Source organism: Lygodium microphyllum, chromosome 23 (assembly GCF_053477565.2).
Source record: "Lygodium microphyllum isolate KBCC chromosome 23, Lygodium_microphyllum_v1.1.10, whole genome shotgun sequence".
Lineage (NCBI taxonomy): Eukaryota > Viridiplantae > Streptophyta > Polypodiopsida > Schizaeales > Lygodiaceae > Lygodium > Lygodium microphyllum.
This window is the reverse complement of record NC_141157.1, coordinates 106,925,059-106,949,623: the sequence shown is the minus strand read 5'-3', so window position 1 is coordinate 106,949,623 and position 24,565 is coordinate 106,925,059. Positions and strand designations below refer to the sequence as shown.

General features: G+C 42.1%; 1 protein-coding gene and 1 pseudogene across 2 annotated transcripts in view; both read right to left on the bottom strand.

Moving 5' to 3' along the window:
* The window catches only part of LOC148016592 (ARM repeat superfamily protein), a 38,733-nt gene that overhangs the window by 556 nt on the left and 13,612 nt on the right, over nucleotides 1–24,565 (bottom strand). The window contains exons 2-8 of one of the 2 annotated variants that reach the window (XM_087663839.1): nucleotides 10,623–11,381; nucleotides 10,413–10,508; nucleotides 10,255–10,335; nucleotides 9,930–10,164; nucleotides 971–1,131; nucleotides 560–844; nucleotides 219–447 (exon numbers count right to left, since the gene is read on the bottom strand). In XM_087663839.1, coding sequence (XP_087519965.1) covers nucleotides 427–447; nucleotides 560–844; nucleotides 971–1,131; nucleotides 9,930–10,164; nucleotides 10,255–10,335; nucleotides 10,413–10,508; nucleotides 10,623–11,381 — 1,638 coding nt within the window. In that variant the 3' untranslated portion in view covers nucleotides 219–426. The remainder of the gene's footprint in view (nucleotides 1–218; nucleotides 448–559; nucleotides 845–970; nucleotides 1,132–9,929; nucleotides 10,165–10,254; nucleotides 10,336–10,412; nucleotides 10,509–10,622; nucleotides 11,382–24,565) is intronic. The other variant, XM_087663838.1, reaches the window with a different exon arrangement.
* Nucleotides 17,135–23,559, bottom strand: LOC148016593 (uncharacterized; annotated as a pseudogene).

The following is a 24,565-nucleotide window of genomic DNA, read 5'->3' as shown; positions in this document are numbered from 1 at the left end:
ATAACACCAGCTGCACAAATTAAGTTTTTGAGAAAAATGATTAAACAGTAACCAAATGTTGCTGCAACATAGACTAGATACACCGCATTTGTAGCAGGCAAGGGACCAATCGGTAGGTTTACTTTAACTTAATAAGAAACGAAGCATCCTCGGCTTTTTTTTCTTTTGATTGCAAGGATATAGCAGCAGTTAATATAAAGAAAACACTTTGAATTTACCCTCAGATGCTCGCATAGCCTTCAAAGTTCATGTGGCATCAGATATGGATAATCTAACTGGCATAAGCTCCCCGCTCTGAGATTCTATACAGGTACACACATTCTTCTGCACACCTGAGAAGATCTTGCTTTCAGGATACTTGCACCAGCCTGAATAGGTTTGTCAATCATACATTGACAAGCCCCTTGAACTGATCCAGGGCTGTCTTCACCCGATCCTGTATCCAAACTAAGGTAACCCTTAATGGACAATGAGGAACATTTGAAACTGGCTAAACACGATACGTTATGGAGAAAACCAGCTAACAAACCAGTATGAGAAAAGAAAAGATGCAGCTAACCTTCACATCGAGGCAGGGATCATCCTCCATTTTTAGCAATTGTTGCTGGATACCAGCATCCCGAAGCCTTGCAACTCGGGTCAAAGCACCTGGACTATCTGGGTAGCTCAAATTCATAACACACCAGACAGCTGCAACCCGAAGCTGTGGATTGCTAATGTCCTGTAAAAATCTCATAACAGGAGAGGTGACACAGCCTCCAGGAAAAACAGGGGCCACGAAGCTCATTACAGCTTCCTTGTGAAACTCGTTACCCGCAGCAATGTTGCTTAAGACATAGACTCCCTGCTTCAGTACAAACAAGATGTATAAGCAACAGCGACAACCAATTTCAGAACGGCTGCTACTACCATATAAGTCCAAAATGCAAACAACTGATTATTGTATGAGTAAGAAGAGTGAACTTAGGACCTGAGTGCATATTTCAGGCCGTGTGGCAATACAAAGTTGTTTTTCTACAGCAGTTAAAATTGCACTATCTTCAGCAAACACTTGCTGCACTGAGTCCACACTTCCATAGACAAGATTCCGGACAAAAGCCAAAGCTTGCTCTTGGACCATCTCTTCAGTATCTGTGGTAGTCACAGCCAATGCCCGAACATTAAAAAACAAAATCAGGTGAAAAGCATGAAACAACATACTGCAATGTAGACAGGTGCAGAATCCAACTGGAAGGTAAGACAGAAAACCAGACTGTTTGAATCCCCATCATGCAAGAAAAGAGTTTTTTATACGGGCACATGTTATATCCAAATGTATTATCACCACCACCAACAGTATTATGAACTTGAAAATGGGACAACAGTAAACAAGACTACCTCCTTTCTGCTTATGGAATGTGAGACATGCAAGATTTTTTATGCACAGCAACAACAGGCTACCTTCAAATAATTATTTGCACAGGTGGGACACAGACCGACACTTGCAAATGCTCACAGCTCTCGTGTTTCCATGCAGGGACCAAGTACTAAGGTGATTTTCCCTCCATTCGGGCATCCCGACACCAAAACATAAATTTTCAGATGTGATTGCAGGTCTATTACAGAGATGGAGTATCACCAGTTCAATGCATTTGAGGGCTCTGATGGGGAAACCATCTTTTCCTCTTTAGTTTGAACTGAAGATAGGCGTTCTCACCTGTCAGATTTAGTCTTGAAGAGCGACGTGAAGAACAGAGTTCAGAGCCTCATTCTGAAAGGGAACATCATTCTGACAAATCTTGAAGGTCAGAGCGGCTTTGTCCTCCCACTTCTTTACATGTCTCAAGTAGGACCCCTCTGGCCTGCGTATTGCCATGATGGCAACCTTTGTACAGGTGCCAGTTTTTCCTTCCTTACCCAAAGAAGATCACCTTGACAGGTCAAAACGACTCCCTTTGGTCATGCAAAGTGGAGTGCATCCATGATACCTTTGATCTATGGGATTTCGACACTACTCCTATTCCTCATCCTATGGAGGATCTGGCCATTGGTTCTACTGTGGACCAAGCAGCTCCATGGGATCGGCTCAATTCTTGAGCTAGGTCCTATCCTTTCTTTTCTGAGTCTATAGGATGTTGTCCTTGTTCATGTCAGCAGGTTGCAGACAGCAACAGAGGTGTGGATGAGGCTCTCTTCTCTCTATCACGAGAAGACCTTTGCCCACCATATTACTCTTGAGAAGAAACTTTCTTCAAAATGCTCTCCGTTGATGACAGTCCTATGAAGAATCACATCAACAAGATGCAGGATATGCAAGATGAGCTTGCATCCCTAGGACAAACGATATCTTCCAAGGTTACGGGAATGGTTCTTCTTACCCAATTGCGAGCTCCCTAGTACAATGTCTTCTACATTAGTCTACTTACCTCCAAGGTACATGAGACTCTTCTTTGGAAGGAATTAACTCCGCTCACCTTAAAGCATAATGAGCAACTCAAAGAGAGAGGAACCAATGGATCCAACTCTACCAAAGCCTTTACCACAAGTGCAAGAAGGGGAAACAAGAAGGGAAACAACAAGCATGATAACACGAAGGATGAGAAGAAGTCCAAGCCTAAAGGCCCATACTATGAAAAGGGCACTCATCCAAAGGAGAAGTGTTGGCAAAAGTACCCCCATTTGAAGCCAAGGAAGGTTTGAAGGATTCGAAGGAAAGACCTGCTACTATTGAGTCCATCTTTGTGTATTTGTTTGAGGTTACAACCCTTGCTTCATCCCTTGAGGAGATTTGAGAAGCCATTGCTCATTGATGGTGGGGACTCTTTACACATGACCTGTCATTAGAATTGGCTTCAAGTTCTTCATTCCAAAGGGGATTCCATCACCATTGGTGACAACTCTTCCATACCCGTTCGTGGCATGGAGACTATTCCCCTTTTGCCAAATAGACATGCCTCCTACCGCCAAAGTTCTTCATGTACCAGATTTGGGTTTTAACCTTCTTCCTATCCATGGATTGGCACAGCTAGGTACTCACATGGTCTTCATTCACAATGTTGTGACCACTAAGGACTCTTCTACAGGTTTTGTTCTTGGGACGAATGCACAAGAGGGTCAGCTTTACGAGCACAACACCTTTGTTGTGTGGACTTCCCACGAGCTTGGATTGCTTTGGCATGCCCATTATGGTCACTTAAATTTTGACTCCATCAAACAAACTTCTCGAAAAAAGGTTGAGTTAGAAGCCTTTGGAGGCTACGGTGAACGGGTTGTCCACTGATAAGGAAAGAAGTTATTGTTTTTTGCAGGTCCTTCTTGTTCTTGAAAGAGGATGTTGGAAATAAAGGGCCATCGTGCCTTTTATATGTGCATGGGTGTGAACACACCCTTAGCACATTGTACTTTCATACATATATCTATCTAAAACCTAAAGTGACACTCTTGTCATTGTACCGAAAAACGTGTTCACTCTCTACTCTGCTCGTTCGCACTCTCTCTATCTCTCTCACTGCGCGTAATGATTGTCTGCCTCGATCTCTGTGCCTAATCCATTCCTTCAAACTGGTATCAAAGCATAGGGTGCTACAGACGGTCATCAGGATGAGGCAGAAGGCCAACGTGGTGACGAGAGCTCAAAGGCGAGCACGAGAGTCACAGGTGTAAGCTGCAAGCAATGGCAATCAACTGCAGCAGGTGTGGACCCAGCATGCGATGGATTGTAGCTCACGTGCGACTTCAGCAAGCAACGTTGCAAACTGACGACGACCAGCAATCGGGCGGTGTGTAACAGGCAGCGTGACGGTCGGGCTGCACGAGGACAAGCCACCACGCGACTCGACTATAGCGGGCGCTGACGAGCGCGACCAGCCGGCAGGCATGACGGTCAGGCGACGCCTGGCGGGTCAACGGACCCGTCTCCGTCAGATATTTCCAAAATTCAATCTTTTTTTGAAAATTGCTTCATCCACTAACGGGCTTTCGCGCGTAAGCACAAGATCTCAGATCTGTGCAAACTGTGGATCTCAACACAGAATTGGACAATCTGACTCAGAAATTGCAAGGTCGATGCACATTTGCCCGGGAATTATGGGGCTTTTCACATTTTTAGTGAAATTCTTTCAATTTCACTGAAATTAGTGTACGCAGCACTTGGAAAATTTGGGGATTTGTCTAGATTTCATGCACGCAAGATGCAACAGTGATATTTGTCTCAGAAATTGCAGGAATTTGTGACATTTTGTCCCAACATTCGGAGCTTTTCATGTACAAGCACAAATTGGGCTGAAATTTACCCAATTTCTTGACATTGAGGCACATTGGACCCCGTGCAATTTGAGGCTTTTGCGAGTTATTTATTTTGGCGAAATTGAACAGTCCTATACATGACAGAGGAAATGCAGATGTGTGTTTGACGATTTTGAGCACAAAATTTTGGGGCTTTTGACCGTTCGTGTCAAATTTTATGCCCGTGGGTACACGTACAACAGAAATTGCAGCTGAAATTTTGGGATTTCTCATGTAATGTGATGCACGTGCCCTTTGGAACAGCTGTAATCAGTTGGATAATGCTGTAGCACTTGGTTTGGTGCTTCTGAAAACTGAATTACAGATCTGAAATCTGTACTTTTGCGTGGTCATTTATTGCTGATTGGTACTTGTTTGTACCTTGGTCACTTGGGTGACAATTTGGGCCTCTGCATTTACTGGTTTTTTGGTCACTTTTGAGCTGAAAACCATGGCTGGCAACAATGACAGCAATAATTTGATGCATACAAAGAAGCTTGAAGGCACACATAATTTTGCAGTGTGGCAAAAACAATGCTACAATATCTTGTTACAAAAGAAGCAAGCAAAGCCGATCAAAACTAAAGGAGCAAAGCCTGTGGACATGGATCAAGACGATTGGGATGAGTTGAATGAGCTTGCATGCTCAACCATAGAGCTATCGATTTCTAATGCCTCGCTCTTCAACATTGAAGGTTTGGATTCTGGATATGCTATATGGACTAGACTAGAAGAACTGTATACACAGAAAAGCACTGCAAGTAAAGTGTATTGGCTGAAAAAGCTTATGGATTTGCGTATGAAAGAAGGTACAGCAATGTCTACTCACTTGAGTGAGTTTAACTCCATTTTCAACCAGCTGGTTGCCTTGAAGTTCATGATTGATGAGGAATTTAAGGCTACTTTCTTGCTTTGCACTCTACCAGAGAGTTGGGATACATTCAGGACCGCTATGAGCAATTCTAATGTGATCCTTTTGTATGCTGATGTAGAGGGTGCTCTACTTATGGAAGAGATGAATCGGCAGAACAATGCATCCAATACGTCTTCCAGTGCTTTGCATACGAGAGGCAGATCACAGCAAAAGGGCAAATATGATGGCAAGGGACGCAGTAAATCACGTGGTAAAGATGTTGAATGCCATCATTGTGGCAAGAAGGGTCACTTTAAACGTGACTAATACAAATGGAAGAAAGAGAAAGGAAAAGGCAAGAAGACAGATGATTGCAAGGAAGAGAAGAAGGACAGTCAGCCTAAGAAGAGCAGTGTAAAAATTGAAGAGGTGAAAGTAGTCACTCAAGACAGTGACAGTGGGAGTGATGTACTCTTTGTCTCTTCACATTTTGGTGCACATGCTCTACTTGCAGATACAGATGATGACATGCATACCTGGATTTTTGATTCAAGTGCTTCCTTTCATGTCACCCCTCATCGTGAGTGGTTTTCGGCATATACAGGGGATCGACATGGTGTTGTCCATCTTGGGGACAACTATGCATGTGAGATTGTAGGTATTGGCAGTGTGCAGTTACAGTTTCAGCATGGCTCTGTCTTTACACTTCAGCATGTACGGCATGTACCTCAGCTCAAGAAGAGCTTGATCAGCACAGGGCAACTAGATGATGATGGTTTTCATACCACCTTTGGTGATGGAAAATGGAAGCTCTGTAAGGGATCTAGGGTTATTGCCAGAGGTTGCAAGAGTGATACGTTGTATCCACTTCATGTATCTAGTGTGTGTGACCATGTTGTTGCCATGACCGAGCACCCAAGTGTTTCTTTGTAGCATGGCCGGTTGGGACACATGAGTTAAACGGGAATGAAAGTGCTTTCTCGTTTGGGTTACTTGCCTTGTCTTTGTTATGCTGATTTTGAGCACTGTGATCATTGTATTTATGGCAAACATGCACAGACTTCTCACAAAAAGTCTCTTTCTTTGAAATCTTCTCCTGTAGAGTTAGTATATTTGGACGTATGTCAAATGCCACGATTATCTTTAGGGGAAAAGAAATATTTTGTCACCTTTGTCACCGATTGTGCCACCACCGTTGGATGTTCCAAAGACTTCATTAGATGATGCACATCGAGGAGAGATCCAGCCTCCTCCTTGTTGGGCACGAGACATACTCCGTGATTCAAGGATTAAGGGAGTCCTTCAAGAGTGGGAACCGCAGGATAGTCCACGACAATCCCTCCCGGCACAAGGCATGACACGTTGCAAAGGGCTTCACATAGTGGCCATGGATGGATTTCCATAATGCACCTATAGCTCGGATGGCTACAATTAGAGCCATTCTTGCCTTAGCCAGCCATGGGAAATGAACGATTTATCGGCTTGATGAGAAGACTGCCTTTCTTAATGGTGATACAGAGATAGACAAGTCAAAACTCCTAAAGTCCTCGTCTCACTCAGGCTGAGACTCACAGGCAAGAGATGACAAGGCATGACAAACATGATTGCTAACAAAGTCGACAAAAGGACATGCAGTTCAACATGTCCGATGGTCACAATTGTTCAAACTTTGAGCCCAATTTGAGAAAGCTCTTGCTGATCATACTCTCACAACCTTTGAAATATCTATCTTCATTACTCCTCAGCATTCATCTTCTACAATCTCTCTCTCTCTCTCTTCATATCTTTCATTCAATCCAGTCATACACTTCAACATTTGCTGCACTCTGACATAACACCTTTGGAGCTTCAAAGTTGTTTCCAACTTTTAATTGGCCTTAGACAAGCATTAATTAATAAATTATTGCTTCGCCCTAAAGTCACCACAAGACACTTTGATGACCCATTTGATGCCCTACACCCAAACTAACACCATGCACCCACAATTACATATTCAACATAACTTAAAACAACTTTTATCAATGTCACCCATTGCATACTTAAGTACTTAGGTTGTCACGCGGACTCGTACTCCACATGTGCATAACTTATGATGTCAAAGCTAAGTATTAAAAATATAAGTCTCTATGAATACTATGTTTGCAGTCCCTTTCTGGCCCCAATTTTTGACGGGAGAGGGGATATTAAGCTAAAAAAGGTGTGTTACACATTGAACTTTCATTAACTCATTAAAACAGCCCCAAATCTAAAATTTTACAATTCAGAGTTTTGTGCAAAGGATCTTAAAGAGAGAGTGATTTGGCAGCATTAATTAGACATTAATTGGCCACTTTTCACAAAACAATGACAATTGGTTTGCTTAATTAAGCGAAGGGACAAACGTGGAAGAGTCTACTGAATTAATGATGAGTCTGGGAGCAACAAGCGAGTCTGCCCATGTGTTGGAGTATGTATGAGATCGAGGGGAGCTAGAGTGTTCATGACTTGATCAAGGTGAAGATTATTTGAGATGGATCAAGATGAAGTGAAAAGTTGTCTCAAATAGGAAAGTTAGGCAACTTCCTGGATATGGAGTGTTGATCAGAGCTTGGGTTCACAGAGCCGATAATTGTACATATCTCCATTTTACTGCTGCAATAAAGATTTGAGAATCTCTTTCACTTTTCTTGGGTTCTCTTTTTTTCTATCAAGTTGTGCATTAGGACTGTGTGTCTTACAAGTTAAGTGTGCTTTAGTGAGACAACTTGCTAGAGGAGAAGAAGGGGCAAAAAGCTTGTGTTGTGAGGGCTGTATTTTTTAGAAAAGAATAATACCACTATGAAAAATGACCTATAGATGATGGATGATGCTTTGATTTGATTTTTGTAACAAAATGGTACGATACAATAAAATTCTGTACTAAATGATACTCCATGACTTTTAAAGCATGATACAAACAGAATGAGCTATTCTTTTCTAAAAGCTACTTAAAACATAATTTCTTTTGACCAAAAAAGTGTAGAGAAGATGTTTGAATCTTAAACAGCATAATCCCATCAGAGAATGATGAATCATATCAGTGTAAGAAGCATTTAAATCATCCCAAATCACGGATCAAACCAGAAAAGAGGTATCCATTAAATCAGTACAAGAAGCATTTAAATCATCCCAAATCACGGATCAAACCAGAAAAGAGGTGTCCATTAAATCGGTATCTTATCGTACTGAAACATACAGTACGGTAACAATAGTACGGTGTAATTTGAACCCTTTCCTACAGGGTGCTAGCGCACTTATGGAGTCGTGTTATTAAAGAATGCAGAAGGGAAGAGATACAATTGGGGGTGCTTAAGGAGTGGAGGCTGTCCAACAGCCACTCTCTCTCATAGAGCAGGCTGAAGGAGAGTGTTGGTGAATATCGTCCCTTGAGAATGGATCTTGAATACAACACTACGACCAATGTCAATGCAGAAATCTGATGCAAAGGACTGTAGACAGGAGCTAGGCCACAGGCTGGATATATATCAAAGCACAACAGTGTCTAGGGCTCAAATGATGAAACACAGCAATAATGTACTGCCTCGTGACAACCTTCAAGGGTGAAGGAGGACAACTGAGATCAAAACACAGCCACCAAAAGCACCACCGGCACCAAAACAAAAGAATGATATCCACATGGAAGAGATCAGGACAAACAGTTGCAGGAGGATGAAAACATAGCTGCCAAGGAGTGTCCAGCAACAGGTCAGCACGACCGGGAGGTCAGACAGCAACCTTTGGATGTTGACAGCAACAACAAGCAAGTGGGCAGTAACTTGATGGTGAGGGTGATGAGAACAATTCTGAGGAAGCTATGGAGAGCTGGGACTGAATAAGCAAGTGGAATAAGTGTGAATGTCCACAGCTTATCTTTTTACAGAAGATTTGTGGGTAATTGCCCTACTGCCAAATAAAACATCTTTTTCTTTAATATTTCATTTTGGGGCTATTTTTGCAGAGTTAAATTAAATTAGGGTAAAATCCATGATAATTTCCTATAATTCTACAATTAACGCCTTTTAATGATACTTGCTCAACACCCCGCTCAGGCCGCAAAAGGAGCCTTAGGGGAGAGACAAAGAGAGAGTATAACTCCACCCTCGTGTACCCAAAAGTTCCCACCCCAATGAGACCAAGACATTGGACCATGGGTGTCACAATGGACTGGCCAAGGGTCTAATGCAAAAGAGGCATGCTCATGCAGCAAGGTGCCACTTGTACAAGGAAACTGTTCGCTTGCCCAAGTGCCTGTTTACAATGAGAATGATGTAATGCATTGCAAGGATAGATACAACAAAGAAGGAATGCCGATGTCCAAGACAAAGAAGACAAGCTCCAACTTGAATGTACCAAGTTGGAAAGGTGCAAGGTATATTGGAGATGCATGGTACAAAGAAGACACGTCAATATTTGGGGTCTAAGCTAGCTTCAGGAAGGCGAGGGTGAAGAACTTAAGGGGGAGCAACTGCGGGTGCAATAAACGTGGCAGCAGCAGGCACCATAGGTAGCAAAACAGCTCAACAAAGTCAGTTCTAGAAGCAAGCATTGCTATGGCGAAGCTAAAATACATTTCATGAAAACTACAAGGAAAATAGTGTTACATTTGTATCAATAGTAGGCTCCTGTGAGTGCAGATTTTTCCTTGAATCACTCATCCACATGCATATCCAACATTTTGAACTATCGTGTAGTGCCTGGAAAAGATGATTTCATGAAAAATTGCACTCAAGAGGTTTTTTATCTTAGAACTAAACCAAGAATTCCAAATAAGACAACGTGACAGCGACAAAGTTACCATGAATTAAACTGGTCAAAGTAGATACAGTCAACTCTGCCATCACTTTCTCCTTCACAGACATATCTGCTAAATATAGAAGATTTCTCAAAGCCCAAACTGCATTCAGACGTAGCAGTGAATCCATTGAGCGAGCCAAGTTTATAAGTTGGCTTACACCCCCGCATTGAAAGAATACTGATTTGTGTGGGGTAAAATCAAGGACAACATTGCTCACAGCACTTAAAGCTGCAACCTGCAAAAAAAAAAGGAACTTTCATAAAATTGCAGCTTGAGGACAAATTCTTACAACTGTTAAAACTGGTAATGAGCTTATTTGAGTAACCTGGACTGTGGGATACAGATCATCAAGCAGCTTGAACAGAGGAAATACAAGTCGCTCATCCGTTAAGGTCGTCCTAAGGTTCTGTTCCAGAAACTTAATGAGAAGAAACGAATGAAATTCTCACAGAGACAATATCTAAATAACTAAATTACACTGACCTTTACTGATCTGGAAATACTCTTTATACATGTGCATGCTGCAACTCTCACACCTTCAAAAGGATGGGATAATGCTGATACTATTGCAGCTTGTGCCTGCAACAAATTGCAAAGTTTTCAGTTGCTGTCAAAGTCAATCTTTGCAAGCAGACTACCATTATCAAAGGTACGATGTTGTACACATCCAGCATCCACATCTAGATTACTGACATGATTACGGGTGTTGTCAACTACAATTTTTCCAGCTTCTTGATCCAGTAATTGTCTGCGGCTATCTTCCAATCTTGAGCATAACTCTGCAAGGGCCAACAGCACACCCTCCAACTGCTTTGTTGGAATAGTTCCCTTTTGCAAAAGGGCACAAAGCTTTTCAATGGCATTGAATTTATATGCTGCCCTTTGAAGCTCCTCACTGTTAGCAACAATGTCAGCCAATACCATGGGAGACTCTTCTCCCACTTGGCCAGATTCTTCCAGCAGTTTGACAACAACAGCCAACATGCTTGCTTTGATTTCCCACTCCTGTAAGTATGAAGTAGGGCAAGCTCTACTAATGTTTGCCAGGCACATACATGCTAAGAGGCGTGTTTTTGATGCTTTGTCCTTAACAAGTTTAATTATGGAAGCCAGCGCTGTTCCTTGTTCCATGGTCACCAGTCTTAAGGAAATCTGTGCATTGTTCTTCACTAGAGCAGCCAGGGCATCAAGGGCTGCTTCTCTTTTTTTACTCGAACCAGAGAGAAGGCCCAACAAGTACTGCATACCTCCAGCATCAACTATTGCCTGCTGCTGTTCAGGCGTTTCACAACACCTTGCAAGTACATTGGCCGCAACTTCTGCAACATTGTCATTACTACTATTGATAAGAGCTAGAAGTAATTCCATTCTATGGCCCACTAGCATATCATGTCTTGGTGCAAGAGACGACTGGAATATCATTTTCAAAGAGCGTGCACCAGCCTCAACCACCTGATCAACAAACCAGCTATTTCAGTGCAAACAAAGCAAGTGCAACGGTAACACCAGATGAAAGTGATTTTGAGCAGTAAATGATCCACAACATTCTTGAAAATACTTATAAGAGCCATACCATCATTCTTCAACATGTTCCCCCCCCTCTTACATGAATCATATTGCAGAACAAGAAAGAAGCCCAGTAAAACCACAAATTCCATGTGAAGAAAAGAGACTGCAGACCGAATAAAGACAAAAAGACAACTGTTCTCAAGAGGCTATCTACATTATATAAAAAGGAAAGAATGCCTCAGACCACAGATCAAATAACGATAAAATTATTACTTCTCATGAGGCTATCCACATCCTGTGAGAATGAGATATGTCCCTTAACCTCATGTAGTATACTGTGGGCAACCCACTTTATTTCTCTATGCATGTCTTGACTTCCTCTAAGGTCCTACTCTTTATATATTTCACAGAGAAACTCATAACAGCAAGTTATACTTGGCCAGCCTTCGTACATCCATACATGACTTGATAACAGCTGGGAAAAAAGGTACTACCTTATTAATTATGTTAGTAAATTTGCGCCTTTCATTGACAAATCAATTATCCATGAACAGGTAACTATCAATTATCAGATTTCTAACCTTATCAATGGACAATGGTATAAAGTTTCGGGAAAACGTACTGAAAGATTGCCTCCCCCAAATCAATATTCAACCAAGAAATTCATACCAAGACTGCCAAAGCAAAACATTTCAACCAATCACGTATGCAACATCAATCTGTTGATTCTGCCAGAGTGCCAACCAAGGATATGTACTGATAAAGGCTATAAGAGGAGGTTAATAGGTATGATTTCTCTAAATGAATTAGGCTTTGGTACCGATAGTGGACTATGCTGTCGCAAAGCAAGCCCAAGGGCCAAGACACATGCTCTCAGTCAACTAAGAAGTAACATACAGCTCCTCCCAAGAAGAAAGCCCTCTAAGCATGCGGCAGTTATTTGGACTGCACCTGCCACCTTGATCAAAGAAGCAAACAGTAACATCTAAGCCTTGATGCCTCAGTAAAGTGCTGGCCTAGTGGTTGAAACTTGGGCGTTTAACCATGAAGTTGTGGTTTGAGTCATATAAGGTGAATCGCTTGGTTCTTGTTAGGTTGCATCACTTGGTTGGACATCTATGTTGGGTGTTTGTGAAACTTTGTGTAAGCCTGGATTCTTGGCTACTCAGTCAGTTGTCCCTGATAGGTCACCAAGGAGGAGGGTCCCATGCAATCAGGCTCCATTCTTCATTCATCTTGCCATAGTCCAAGCACATTGCAAGCATGCTTCTTGTCCACTCTCTCAAGTAATATATTTGGAGAAAATGCACCCCCCCCTTTTGGCATTCAGGTGGGTTTCTTATCTCAAACAAAAGCTTCAAAGAATCAACATTTTCTCTGCCTAACTTGGGTAGTGAATCCAAACCTAGTACAGCTTGTGTTAGTTCCACGAGTGTGCATTATAAGAGTACCAAACACTTCACCTCAAACTGCAAGTAACTGTTTTTGGACAATTCTAGATTCCAATAGTAATTAATTAATGAGCCCTTTTTGCCAAAAGAAACACTTCCTTTTTTTTAAAATGAAACATAACATTTGTACAATGGAAAATTGGATAGAGGAAAAAGTCTTAGACCACTTTGCAAGATGGCTGGTATGTATACCAAAAAGTATAGCTAAACAAGCACCAGCATTGGAAACAACCACCAATGAAGACTAGACTTCCATGGAATGCCAATTGGCCGAAAAGTCATGAAAGGCAATGTATCCAGACAAAACTCCCATTTGTTGACAAGCAACAATTGTGAGGCTTGGGCTGTTCACAAATGCTATGTGGAGACACTAGCAATGAGCCTTAGTAGCAACTAGACTAAAACCTACAAATCCTAGATGTAGATAGGTAGTACACACAAGATTCGTGAGTATCCTTCCAATACCAAAGACTTTCATAACCATTTTCAATGCAATACTCTCTTGGAGACTCTATTGTCATTGCCTTTCAGTTGCCCGAAAGTCATTGATCTTATTCCTTGGGACTTCCAACATGTTTTCTCACATGAATGTTGCTGATCAGATTACCGAACAAACACTAAAAGTAGTGTGAAGAGAGTTGTTGAGCTATACATACATTACCAATTGATTAGCTCTTTAAAACAGCCCCAAATATGTAAATAATAATAAATTACCAAAAGTGTTATTAAACAGGGAGCAATTCTAGAGAGTTTCTATGTCCCACATGCAAAACCCTAATTTGGGAGGATTGTTCTAACACTTTACCAATTCCAAAGCTACCAAACCCAGAGACAATTGTGTTTTGGTTTCCAGCCCACTACCCTTCGATTTCCAGCATTGGCCTAGTTTGCATTTGCATCTATAGCAAGTCATTTTTTGTGTTTTTAGTACTTTTATTCATCAGCCTCTACTCTAACTAAAGGTTGCTGCACTCGGGATCTGTCTCTAGTGGATAACACACATTGACGTCTCCCTTAGAATGTTGGGTGTAAAGTCCCTTTGTCTCCGTGTAAATAGACTTACGGGTATGAACACACCCTTAATGTACCCTAACATATAAATACATTTTTTTATTCTTTGTGTACCATCACATCGGTACACCTATCTCTGCGTTCACTCTTCCTCTAACTCTCAGCTCATCTCTGTTCTTTAGCTAACGCTTGGCTTTGCACGCCATTGCGCACTCTCACACCCTTCAAACTGGTATCAGAGCTTCAGTGAAGGTGTGCGCACTTCCCGAAGTCAAGGCGAGTTAATTTCAGCTCACGCATGCGAAGAAAACAGCACGTCATTTTTCAGCAGAAGGCTGCGCACGCATCGAGGCGACACATTTTAGCAAGCTGTCACCTCCCACAGGTCAGGTCGCCAGTTTTCTAGTCTGCGTTAACAGGCGATAGGCACGCGACAGCCTGCACAAGTCAGATGACTGCAGACGACAGTTCCCAAGCAAGCGATAGTCAGGCAACAGCAGACGATTGCAGATGACAGTTCCCAGGCAGGCGATAGGCAGGCGACAGCAGACGCTTGCAGACGACAGCTCCCTGGCAGGCGACAACAGACGACAGGCAGGCAACAGCTCACGAGGACAGGCGCAAGCAGATTTGTTAGGCGACAGGCACGCGGAAAAGGCGACTGGTCAACGGCTGATGTTTTCGTCATGATATCAGCAATTCACGTCAATTTATTGTTAATTTTGCAAGGACACCCCTTGCACACTGACCAAGTTCGCGTGCTCAAGCACAGTTCGCAAGTTTGTGCAGATTTAGGCACAGAAATTTGGGGCTTTTTCAGATAGAGTACTGCTCATGCAAGATTGAGGCATATGCGTCAGAAATTGCAGACATTGTGCGCATTTGAATTGGGGATTTCGTCAAATTTACTGAAATTTTGCTTAGCCGAGTGAAATTTCTCAATGTTGGACCCATAAAATTTGGGGCTTTTGCTGTATTGGCGAAATTTTGGTCAGCTGAGTCAGATTGGCTGACATTGGTGCACAATTGGACCCGAGAAATTTGGGGCTTTTGCAAAATTTTGTGAAATTTGGCTAAATTTACGCGTTTTATGCTTTCGCGAACATGTATTAATGCAATCGGGGCAAATTGGTCAGTGAAATTTTGGGTTTTTTACTGAAATCTGTGGATTTTGGCAAAATTAATACGTAAAATGCATTGTGGGAATATTTCTGAAGCAATCTTGTTGCCATAAGCAAAGTGATTTGAGCATTTTTTATCTCCCACTTGTGCGATTTTGGGAAAATTGCACAGAATTCTTGGTATTTTGGGGTATCATAAGTTGATACGAGCACATATGTATGCAATACACATGTTGGGCAGCTCCCATTGAGTTGATGTATTGCTGATTATTCATGTTGCAGCAATCTTAATGATCATTTGCAGATCTGGGATTGGTGCAGATGTATTTATGGTGATATTGCTGAAGTGGGAGTTATCTGGCAGTGATGTATGCATTTATTGTATGCTGAAATTGCAGTCATACTACTGAAAGTCATTCATTCTACTGCTGTACATGTACTTGGACTGAATCTTGCTATTATTTGCTGAAAAATTGGGCTGAAATCAGCTGAATATTCAGCTCATTTTTGCTGACATAAATTGCAGCATTGAATTTCTGGTGTATTGCTGAAAAATGGCTGCAAATGCTTCTAGCAACAGTGACACAAAATCCCTCTTTGAAATCAAGAGGTTTGATGGCACTCGCTTTGACTTGTGGAAGGATAGGATGCGAGGCATTTTGTTTCTCAAGGACTATGAAGATGCTCTCTTGGAGACTAAGCCTGCAACTATGACAGATATGGATTGGGCTAGACTTAATAAGAAGGCCATTGCATACATTAAAATGGCAGTGTCTGATGATGTACTTACAGACATCAAGCATCTTGATACAGGTTATGCTATATGGAAAAAGCTTAAGGATACTTATGAAAATACAACTACTAATCAAATACATCTTATGCGTAAACTTGTGACCATGGAATTGGATGAGTCTAAGCCAGCATCTGAGCATTTCAGTGCTTTCATAGGGGTTTTGAGTCACTTGCAGGACTCTGGTTTGACTGCTTTCGATGATAAATTGAAAGCTGTTTTCTTATTGATGACTTTGCCTGACAGCTTGGAATCCTTGGTTGTGTCACTTAGCAACAACCCTGCCTTGACTTTTGATGGTGTTAGAGGTTCAATCCTCAATGAAGAAATCAGAAGAAAGTCTAGAGGTGAAAGCAGTGGCTCAGCTTACCATGTAAGAGGCAGATCTGAAAAGAGGGGTAATGCAGCCAGTAAAGGGAAAAGCAGAAGCAAAAGCAAGGGCAAACAGCAAGATGTCACATGCTATCAATGTGGGCGTAAAGGGCATAAAAGGCCCAATTGCCGGTACTTCAAGAAAAAGCAAGAAAGAAAGAAACAGCAAGGTAAAAAAAAGAAAGATGATGACAGCTCTTCCTCAAAAGAAGTTGCCAAGGCAAATGTTGCATCCAGTGTGGTCATTGAAGAGCTTCCTGACACTGAAGAGATACTTGTTGTAGCCTCATGTAATGATGTAGATATTATGGCAACAACAGGTGATATGCACATCACCAAAAAGGAGGTAATTGATGCTTTACTTTTAGCTCATAATGGGCTATCACAATCATGGATAGTGGACAACGGTGCTTCTTTTCATGTTACCCCCTCCTTGGAGTCATTTTCTGAATATACTGCACGTTGCCTAGACAAGGTTTTGTAACCGGCATGTTCACTGGGAAGGGCGGTAGTGTACAACCAAAATATATAAATGCTTTCACCCAATTAAAAGTCGCCCACTTTACCTGAACTTAAAGACTCAGAATCAAGAAGAAAAACAGGAAGCTAAAATGCTCCTGTTGCCACACAGACACCCTGTTGGCCCCTAAGCTAGGCGCCCCTTGCGGTATTTCTTTATTTTTAAAAAGAGAAAGTACAATGGGCTGTCTTTCACCTATTCTGGGTGAAATTTGGTAGCATAACAATACAATTACTGACCCAAGACAAGCCGACCAGGAGGGGAAACTCTGCCCAAGTCTGAAACTTCTGGTTGGAGTGCAGAATTGACCATTTCAGTCTGCTGTATTTACTGGTTCAGACCTGTTCTGAAACCTGTTTACAACTCATACTCTTCCCTGTACTGTTCAGCTCACTGTAATTACTGGTTCAGACCTGTTCTAAACCCTGTTTTCAGCTCATATTGATCCCTGAATTGTTCATCAACATCTGTGCCAATTGCCCCTTGATTCTGACATCAATTGGGCTCTGAATTACCCTCTGAACAGTCCAAAATCTGTACTGATTCAGTGCTGTTTCAGACACTTACTTGGTGAGGTTACCACCCTCACCTGTCCCTGCTTGTGGGCAGCAAACAACTGCTCCTGTTCCTGGAGAAAAGAGGCTCTTGCCTCATGCAAAAACAGCATATTCCACACAGCTGTACCTGAATCAGAAGAAAGGCCCTTGATTCTGCAGCATAACCATACTGTCAGGGGGAGAGAGAGAGAGTAGGAAGCAAGCTCAAGCCTCTGTGCATCATAGACAAGGTAGACCAGCTCTCAAGAGCTCTCCATCTGCAGCAATCCATCTCCCTTTCACAAAAAATGAGCCCCCCATGCATTGAAACTCGTTTTTGTGCTGCCCTCTCTCTCTCTTTTGGGAATTTATGCCCAAATTGTGACATGGCATACATGTAACAATTTTCCTGTTTAAACCTTTCGGTCTAAAATTCTCCATCCTCGGTTCAAAATTTAACCTCGGCACAGACCAGAGGATTAATCCTCGTACAAAAACGAAGATAATGACGCGAACAGATTCTGGCGTCCAAAAATAGTAACTCCCTAAATTTTAGGGGTTGCTTCCATTGCATCCCCACTAGTCTTCGAACCATCTTTGTAGACTATGGCTACATCCAAATCTGTAATGTAGCTCAACTGAAAGTGAATTTCCACTGATGACCCCACATGGACTAATCTCTTGGAGATTTGACCATCTTCACTTTGAACTAGTCTCTTCCAGGCTTGTTCTTCAACACACTTGTCCATATACACTTTCACAAGTCTCTTCCAGACTTGTCAATCTACAGTGCCATCAGTCTCTTCCAGACTTGTACTAGACCTTAACTGTCCAGTCTTGACTCACTAGACATTCCTGTCTGTTTCACATACTGGCCATGCAACTCAGGCGTTTAGATTTCAAGAGGGATCCTTCCAAAAAGAAAAACCAAATAAAACATGCAATAAAGAAATCAACAAAAAGGTAATAGTTGTCACAGTCTTGTGACATACCACCCTCTCGAAATCGCAAACGTCCTCGTTGCATGAATGTCATACATGCTTCCAACTAACCCAGTGAACTTACACTTGGCAGCACATGTACAACACATACATGCTATCAGTCAACATTGTGTACTGAACACACTGTTAACACATATATGTTCTAACTGTGAAACATGGCAGACTATCATCATGTGACTCCACATCACTGTTTCCAGATATAGTGGCTGGTACACCACAATGATATCCCCATAGTGGCAGATTCTCATTTGATGACTCCACATCACCTTGACTAGAGATCTAGTGGCCGGTACATCAAAATGATATCCCCACTGAGTCAATTCACAAAATACATGCCCGATCGAGTAACCATTGTTACAACATGTATTCAATTCAATAGAAGTAAAAACTGTATTCTTGCAAGCAATACTTACTTCTTTAGCACTGAGAAAACCATATGGACACAATAAGTGTTAACATGTACAAAATCTATTTCTGTATATAATTTCTTTCTTGAGCAATTGTCACTTTGACAATCTATTTCAGCTTAGAGATACAAGGGGTCAAGGTAGGTTGCAAGCGAAATGCTTCAAGGTAAGGTTCCAACACATTAGGTGACTCTGCAAGTTCACCTTCGTCCATCCACTTAGCATCTATAGCTAGATAGTTCTTGAACTTAACCAAATACCTTCAAGCAACCTTGCCTTTCACTTTCCTTTCTTTGTGTGCCAATACCTGTTCTGGAACAAGAATTTCATCAAGTTCCTCAACTTCGGGCTGTTCCTCAGCTGGCATATCTTCTGGCACATCACCCACATAGGGTCTAAGAAGACACATGGAAAGCATTATGAATCTTCCAATTGTCAGGCAATTTCAGCCTATAACTAACATCACTAATCTTCTCTGTTACTTGAAAAGGCCCATAGTATCCCATACTAAGCTTAGTGAAAAGACTTTTCTTGCCTTTCCGCTTCTTTAAGCGTGCCTTTTCAAACCGCAACAGTACCCAATCACCAAGTGAAAATATCAATTCACGACGGTGATGATCAACAGCTTTCTTTTGCTTTGATTGAGTCCTTTCAAGGGCATGCTTAACTTTCTGATTCATTTCACCCATACTCTGCACATACTGATCTGCCTGAAAGATCTTATCCTTTGTATGCAAAATGGGAGGAACCTTTTTACCACCTTCAACAATTTCAAAAGGGGCTTTGCCTGTTGATGAATGCACAGTATTATTGTATGCATACTCGACCAAAGGCAAATACTGCTCCCACTTTGACTTGTGCCCTAACACATAGCACTTAAGCAAATCCAAGACAATAGAATTTGCCTCTTCTGACTGTCCATCAGTCTGTGGATGAAATGACGATCAGAACTTAAGCGTTGTGCCCATGTTCTCAAACATGCCTCTCCAGAATAGACTTCTCATCCGTGGATCACGGTCACTGACAATAGACTATGGCATACCATGATACTTGAAGACACTGCACATGAACAAACGTGCCATCTGATCTGGTTTTATCTTCTTCCTTACAGGAATGAAATGAGCATGTTTGCTAAACCTCCATATCCCATCATTTCTTGTCTGTGTCCTTGGAAGATCAAAGATAAAATCCATAGCTATGCTTTCCCATGGTTTATCTGGAATAGGCAATGGCTGTAAAAGCCCTGGTGCTTTTTGCCTGTCAAACTTGACCTTCTGGCAAATCAAACACTGCCGCGCAAAAGCATCCACGGCTCTTCTCAAAGTAGGCCAATAAAAGAATGTCTCTACTGCTTTGACTGTTGCATCAATACCACGATGCCCTACATACGGTGGAGAATGACTCTCTGTCATAACTTTCCGTCTCAATGGCATAGTCACACATAGTTTACCACGCATCAACATGAAACCATCCTTGAGAAGATAATGCTCATGATGTTGTCCATTGACAAGCTGATCAAAGATCCTTGCAAAATCTTCATCATCAACGTACTGTTCCTTCATATCATCAAGCTCATGATGATAAGGAATTGACACAGTTGAAATTTCTGGCTCCCTTGACAAAGCATTAGCCACAACATTCTTTATGCCTTCCACACGCACAATCTGAAAATGGAACATTGACAAAAAGTTTGCCCAACGCATATACTTTTCTGACAGCTTAGTCTGAGTTAAGAAATAACGCAATGTCTGATGATCTGTCTGGACAACAAAATCTGCCCCAAGTAGGTAGTGTTTCCAACAAGAAAGCGCATGAATCACAGCCAGCAATTCTTTCTCATAGACCTACATAGTCTTCTCTGGCCCTCACAAGATTCTGCTTTCATAAGCCACTACCCGGCCATCTTGCATTAACACTGCACCAATGCTATTGCCACAGGCGTCACACTGGACAACAAATGACTTCCTAAGATCTGGTAGAATGATCACTGGACTAGAAGTCATCTTTTCTTTAAGAAGATTAAAAGCTGAAATCTCTTTCTGTGTCCATTGGAAAGGGATTCCTTTCTTCTGTAAAGCATGTAAAGGTGAAGCAATCTCTGCAAAATTGCGAATGAACCTCCTGTAGTAAGACCACAAACCCAAGAAGCTTCTAACATCATGGACAGTCTTCAAATCTGGCCATGTTCTAATTGCTTCAACCTTAGCAGGATCCATTCGGACACCATCCTTTGACACTATGTGCCCCAAGAACTGGATTTCTTCCAAGAAGAACTCACTCTTCTTGCCATTGATAAGCAACCTATTACTACAAAGCTCATCAAAGACTGCTTTCAAGTGTTCTCTATGCTCCTGTTCATTCTTTGAAAAGACAATCATGTCATCAAAGAATGTACCAACAAACTGCCTGTATGGACGAAAAATCCTGTCCATCATTCGATTAAACGTAGCAGGAGCATTAGTAAGTCCAAATGGCATTACCAAGAACTCATAGAGACCAAACGTGGTCCTAAATGCAGTCTTATGCACATCCTCATGCTTAATCCTGATCTGTGGTATCCACTCTTCAAATCTATCCTGCTGAATATTGACGCTCCTTCCAAACGGTCAAGGATGTCGTCAATTCTTGGAATGGGGAACCTGTTCTTGATGGTACTCTTGTTCAACGCTCGGTAATCTATGCACATGTGCCAAGAGCCATCCTTCTTCTGCACTAGGAGCACTGGTGAGCAAAAGGGAGATGAACTTGGCTGAATCAGCCCTTTTTCCAACAGCTCATTCACCTGGCTCAATATCTCTTTCTGTTGGGCTGCACTAACCCTATACGGAGGTCTATTTGGTGGGCTACTGCCTGGCACCAAATCTATTGCATGATCCTCAGACCTCTCCAGTGGCAACTGTGATGGTAATGAGTCAAAAAAACAATCACTGAACTGAGACAAAAAAGCAGACATGTCTCTATCTAACATAGAAAAACTTGACTCATCATTATCCTTGACATCACGTGCAAAAATCAAGTACGCAGAAAGATGATTCTTTATTACAGATGTAATGGCAAAAGCCGATACAACAGGTACAGACTCTCCTTTAAGCTTCACATCAAGCACATGAGTCTTTCCCCTATGTTCCAAAGTCAGTGTCTTGTTAAAGGTATCCAACACACCATGCTTTCTAAACATCCATGGCATTCCCAACAAGACATCACAGCCTTCAAGTGGCATGATATAAAATTCTTCTGCATCAACATAAGACTGTACATGAAGACGCAGCTTTCCAAGAATGGGTGTCACAGACTCTGAGTGGCTAGGACATGCCAACCTTGCCTCTGCTGTGTAGCCCATCTCATCTGCTCTGATGCCCAAAGTAGAAGCCAACTCTGGTGAGATAAAGTTTGCCTTAGCTCCAAGATCAAAGAAAATAAGTACATGTTGATCCCTAACTTTACCCCAAGCTCTGCAAAGCTCATTAGCATCCGAGTGTGGCTTGTCTCCCAATATATCTGGCACTAAACCTGCTAAAGGTTTGGGCTTCTTTCCTTTCCTATCCTCTTTATCATCATCGACTGATCTCTTATTCTTGTCCGGACAGTTAGATGCAATATAACCAGTCTGCTCACAAATAAAGCATTTCCTCTCAGCCATTAAAGCCTTTCTCTCTTCAAGAGACTTGCGCACAAAAGGTTTCTTCTGGTCCTTTGGCTACTGTCCAAAGAACTTGGTTGGCTTCTTCTTGAACTGCCAAGATTTACCTGTGCTTTGAGAAATCTGAGAAACCTGTTTACCAAATGGCTTCTTTGCTGAAATTTTTCAGATTTGTCCTGTTTAATGCTGCCCCCAGAACCACTTGACTATCCCAACAATAATGCATTTCTTGTGCTGGCATTCTCGATTAACTGAGTCAAAGTGGTGACCTTTGTCTTTGCACAATAATTCCGGAGTTCCTTGGGCAGCCCACAGCAATATTTCTCTATCTGCTCAGTCAATGGCACAACCCTGTAAGAAGTGACTGGAAGCAAAGCCTCCCAAAACTTCTTGTTATAATCTTCCAGATCCTTGCATTTAGATGCATCCAAATTGTGCCAAGCTGACATAACATCGATCTCAAATTCATTGGTCAACCAAGCAGAAGCAAATACTTGCTTAAAGTAAGTCCAAGTGAGAGAGCCTGTCCTTGCATTAACAGTGTACTCCACCACTGACTAGCATTGTCCTTAAGAAAAGTGGCAGCTTTCCGAACCTTAGAAGGCTTTGTAAAGTCCCCCCCTGCAAATGCGGCATCAAACTGCTGTAAGAAAGAGAGAGCCTTAGTCCTATCTTCAAATCCTTGAAAGATGTCAAACTGCACGGTTGCACCACCTTCCTTGTATGGCTTTGGCTTCTCGTGAGCCATCAAAGGATCCGTAGGATATGCCTGTGACATAGGAACACTAATAGGTGGCATAGGAGTTGCCGGACCACTCACTACAGGGCTTGTAGACACAATACTTGCTTGCTGATTTTGATAACCAACCATACCAAAAGTGCCCTGTGGCATGCCAAAACTGCCTTGAACACCCTGAAATCCAACCTGCATGCCTATATTGCCATACATGGGGTTTGCCATAAAACCCTGTGTACCCCCAAACACTGTTCCTGGTACATAAATCTGGTTTCCAGGTGCATAACCAGCCATACTCTGAAATACAAATCCACCTCCAAAGTACCCAGGATGTACAGAGATCGGTGGGAAAACCTGTGGTAAAGCCTGAAAACTGTTTCCCTGTCCATTTAAACCAACATTGGCTGCTGTAAAGTGATGAGCTGAACTAGCAATGCCTATGTAACTAGCATTTCCGCCACCTGTTCCTGGACAGTCGGAACCAATCTTGGAGTCTCCATTGACTCCGCAAGCTGCCTTGGTGTTTCCACTGAATCTGCAGCATGCTTACCCTTATCCTGGACCTCTACTGGATCCGAAATCTTTGCAGATTACCCAACTTGCTGTAAAGGAAGGGAAGGCTGCAAAAATGCCAAAAACCTTGGATTCTGCATCACTTGAGTAAACATACTCACAGCAGCAACTAACTGAGTCTTGAAAATGTCTTCATCCATAGAAGAAGCCGTATGAACTTGTAGCTCAACCATAACAGGAGGAGTAACAAACTGTGGAGGTCTAGAAGACTCTCCCACCTCATGAACAACACGGATCTCCTGTGATGCAAACGCTTCCTCTCTGGTGTCTTCCTTTCTATCAGCCATATTGCACAATTCTGTGTCTTACACCCAAACAAACCCTGGCTCACTCTTTAGGGAAAAAGTGATTCGATCCTGGCAATGGAACCATGCCACAGGCCTGTTCACTGGGAAGGGCGGTAGTGTACAACCAAAATATATAAATGCTTTCACCCAATTAACAGTCGCCCACTTTACCTGAACTTAAAGACTCAGAATCGAGAAGAAAAACAGGAAGCTAAAATGCTCCTATTGCCACACAGACACCCTGTTGGCCCCTAAGCTAGGCGCCCCTTGCGGTATTTCTTTTTTTTTTAAAAGAGAAAGTACAATGGGCTGTCTTTCACCTATTCTGGGTGAAATTTGGTAGCATAACAATACAATTACTGACCCAAGACAAGCAGACCAGGAGGGGAAACTCTGCCCAAGTCTGAAACTTCTGGTTGGAGTGCAGAATTGACCATTTCAGTCTGCTGTATTTACTGGTTCAGACCTGTTCTGAAACCTGTTTACAACTCATACTCTTCCCTGTACTGTTCAGCTCACTGTAATTACTGGTTCAGACCTGTTCTAAACCCTGTTTTCAGCTCATATTGATCCCTGAACTGTTCATCAACATCTATGCCAATTGCCCCTTGATTCTGACATCAATTGGGCTCTGAATTACCCTCTAAACAGTCCAAAATCTGTACTGATTCAGTGCTGTTTC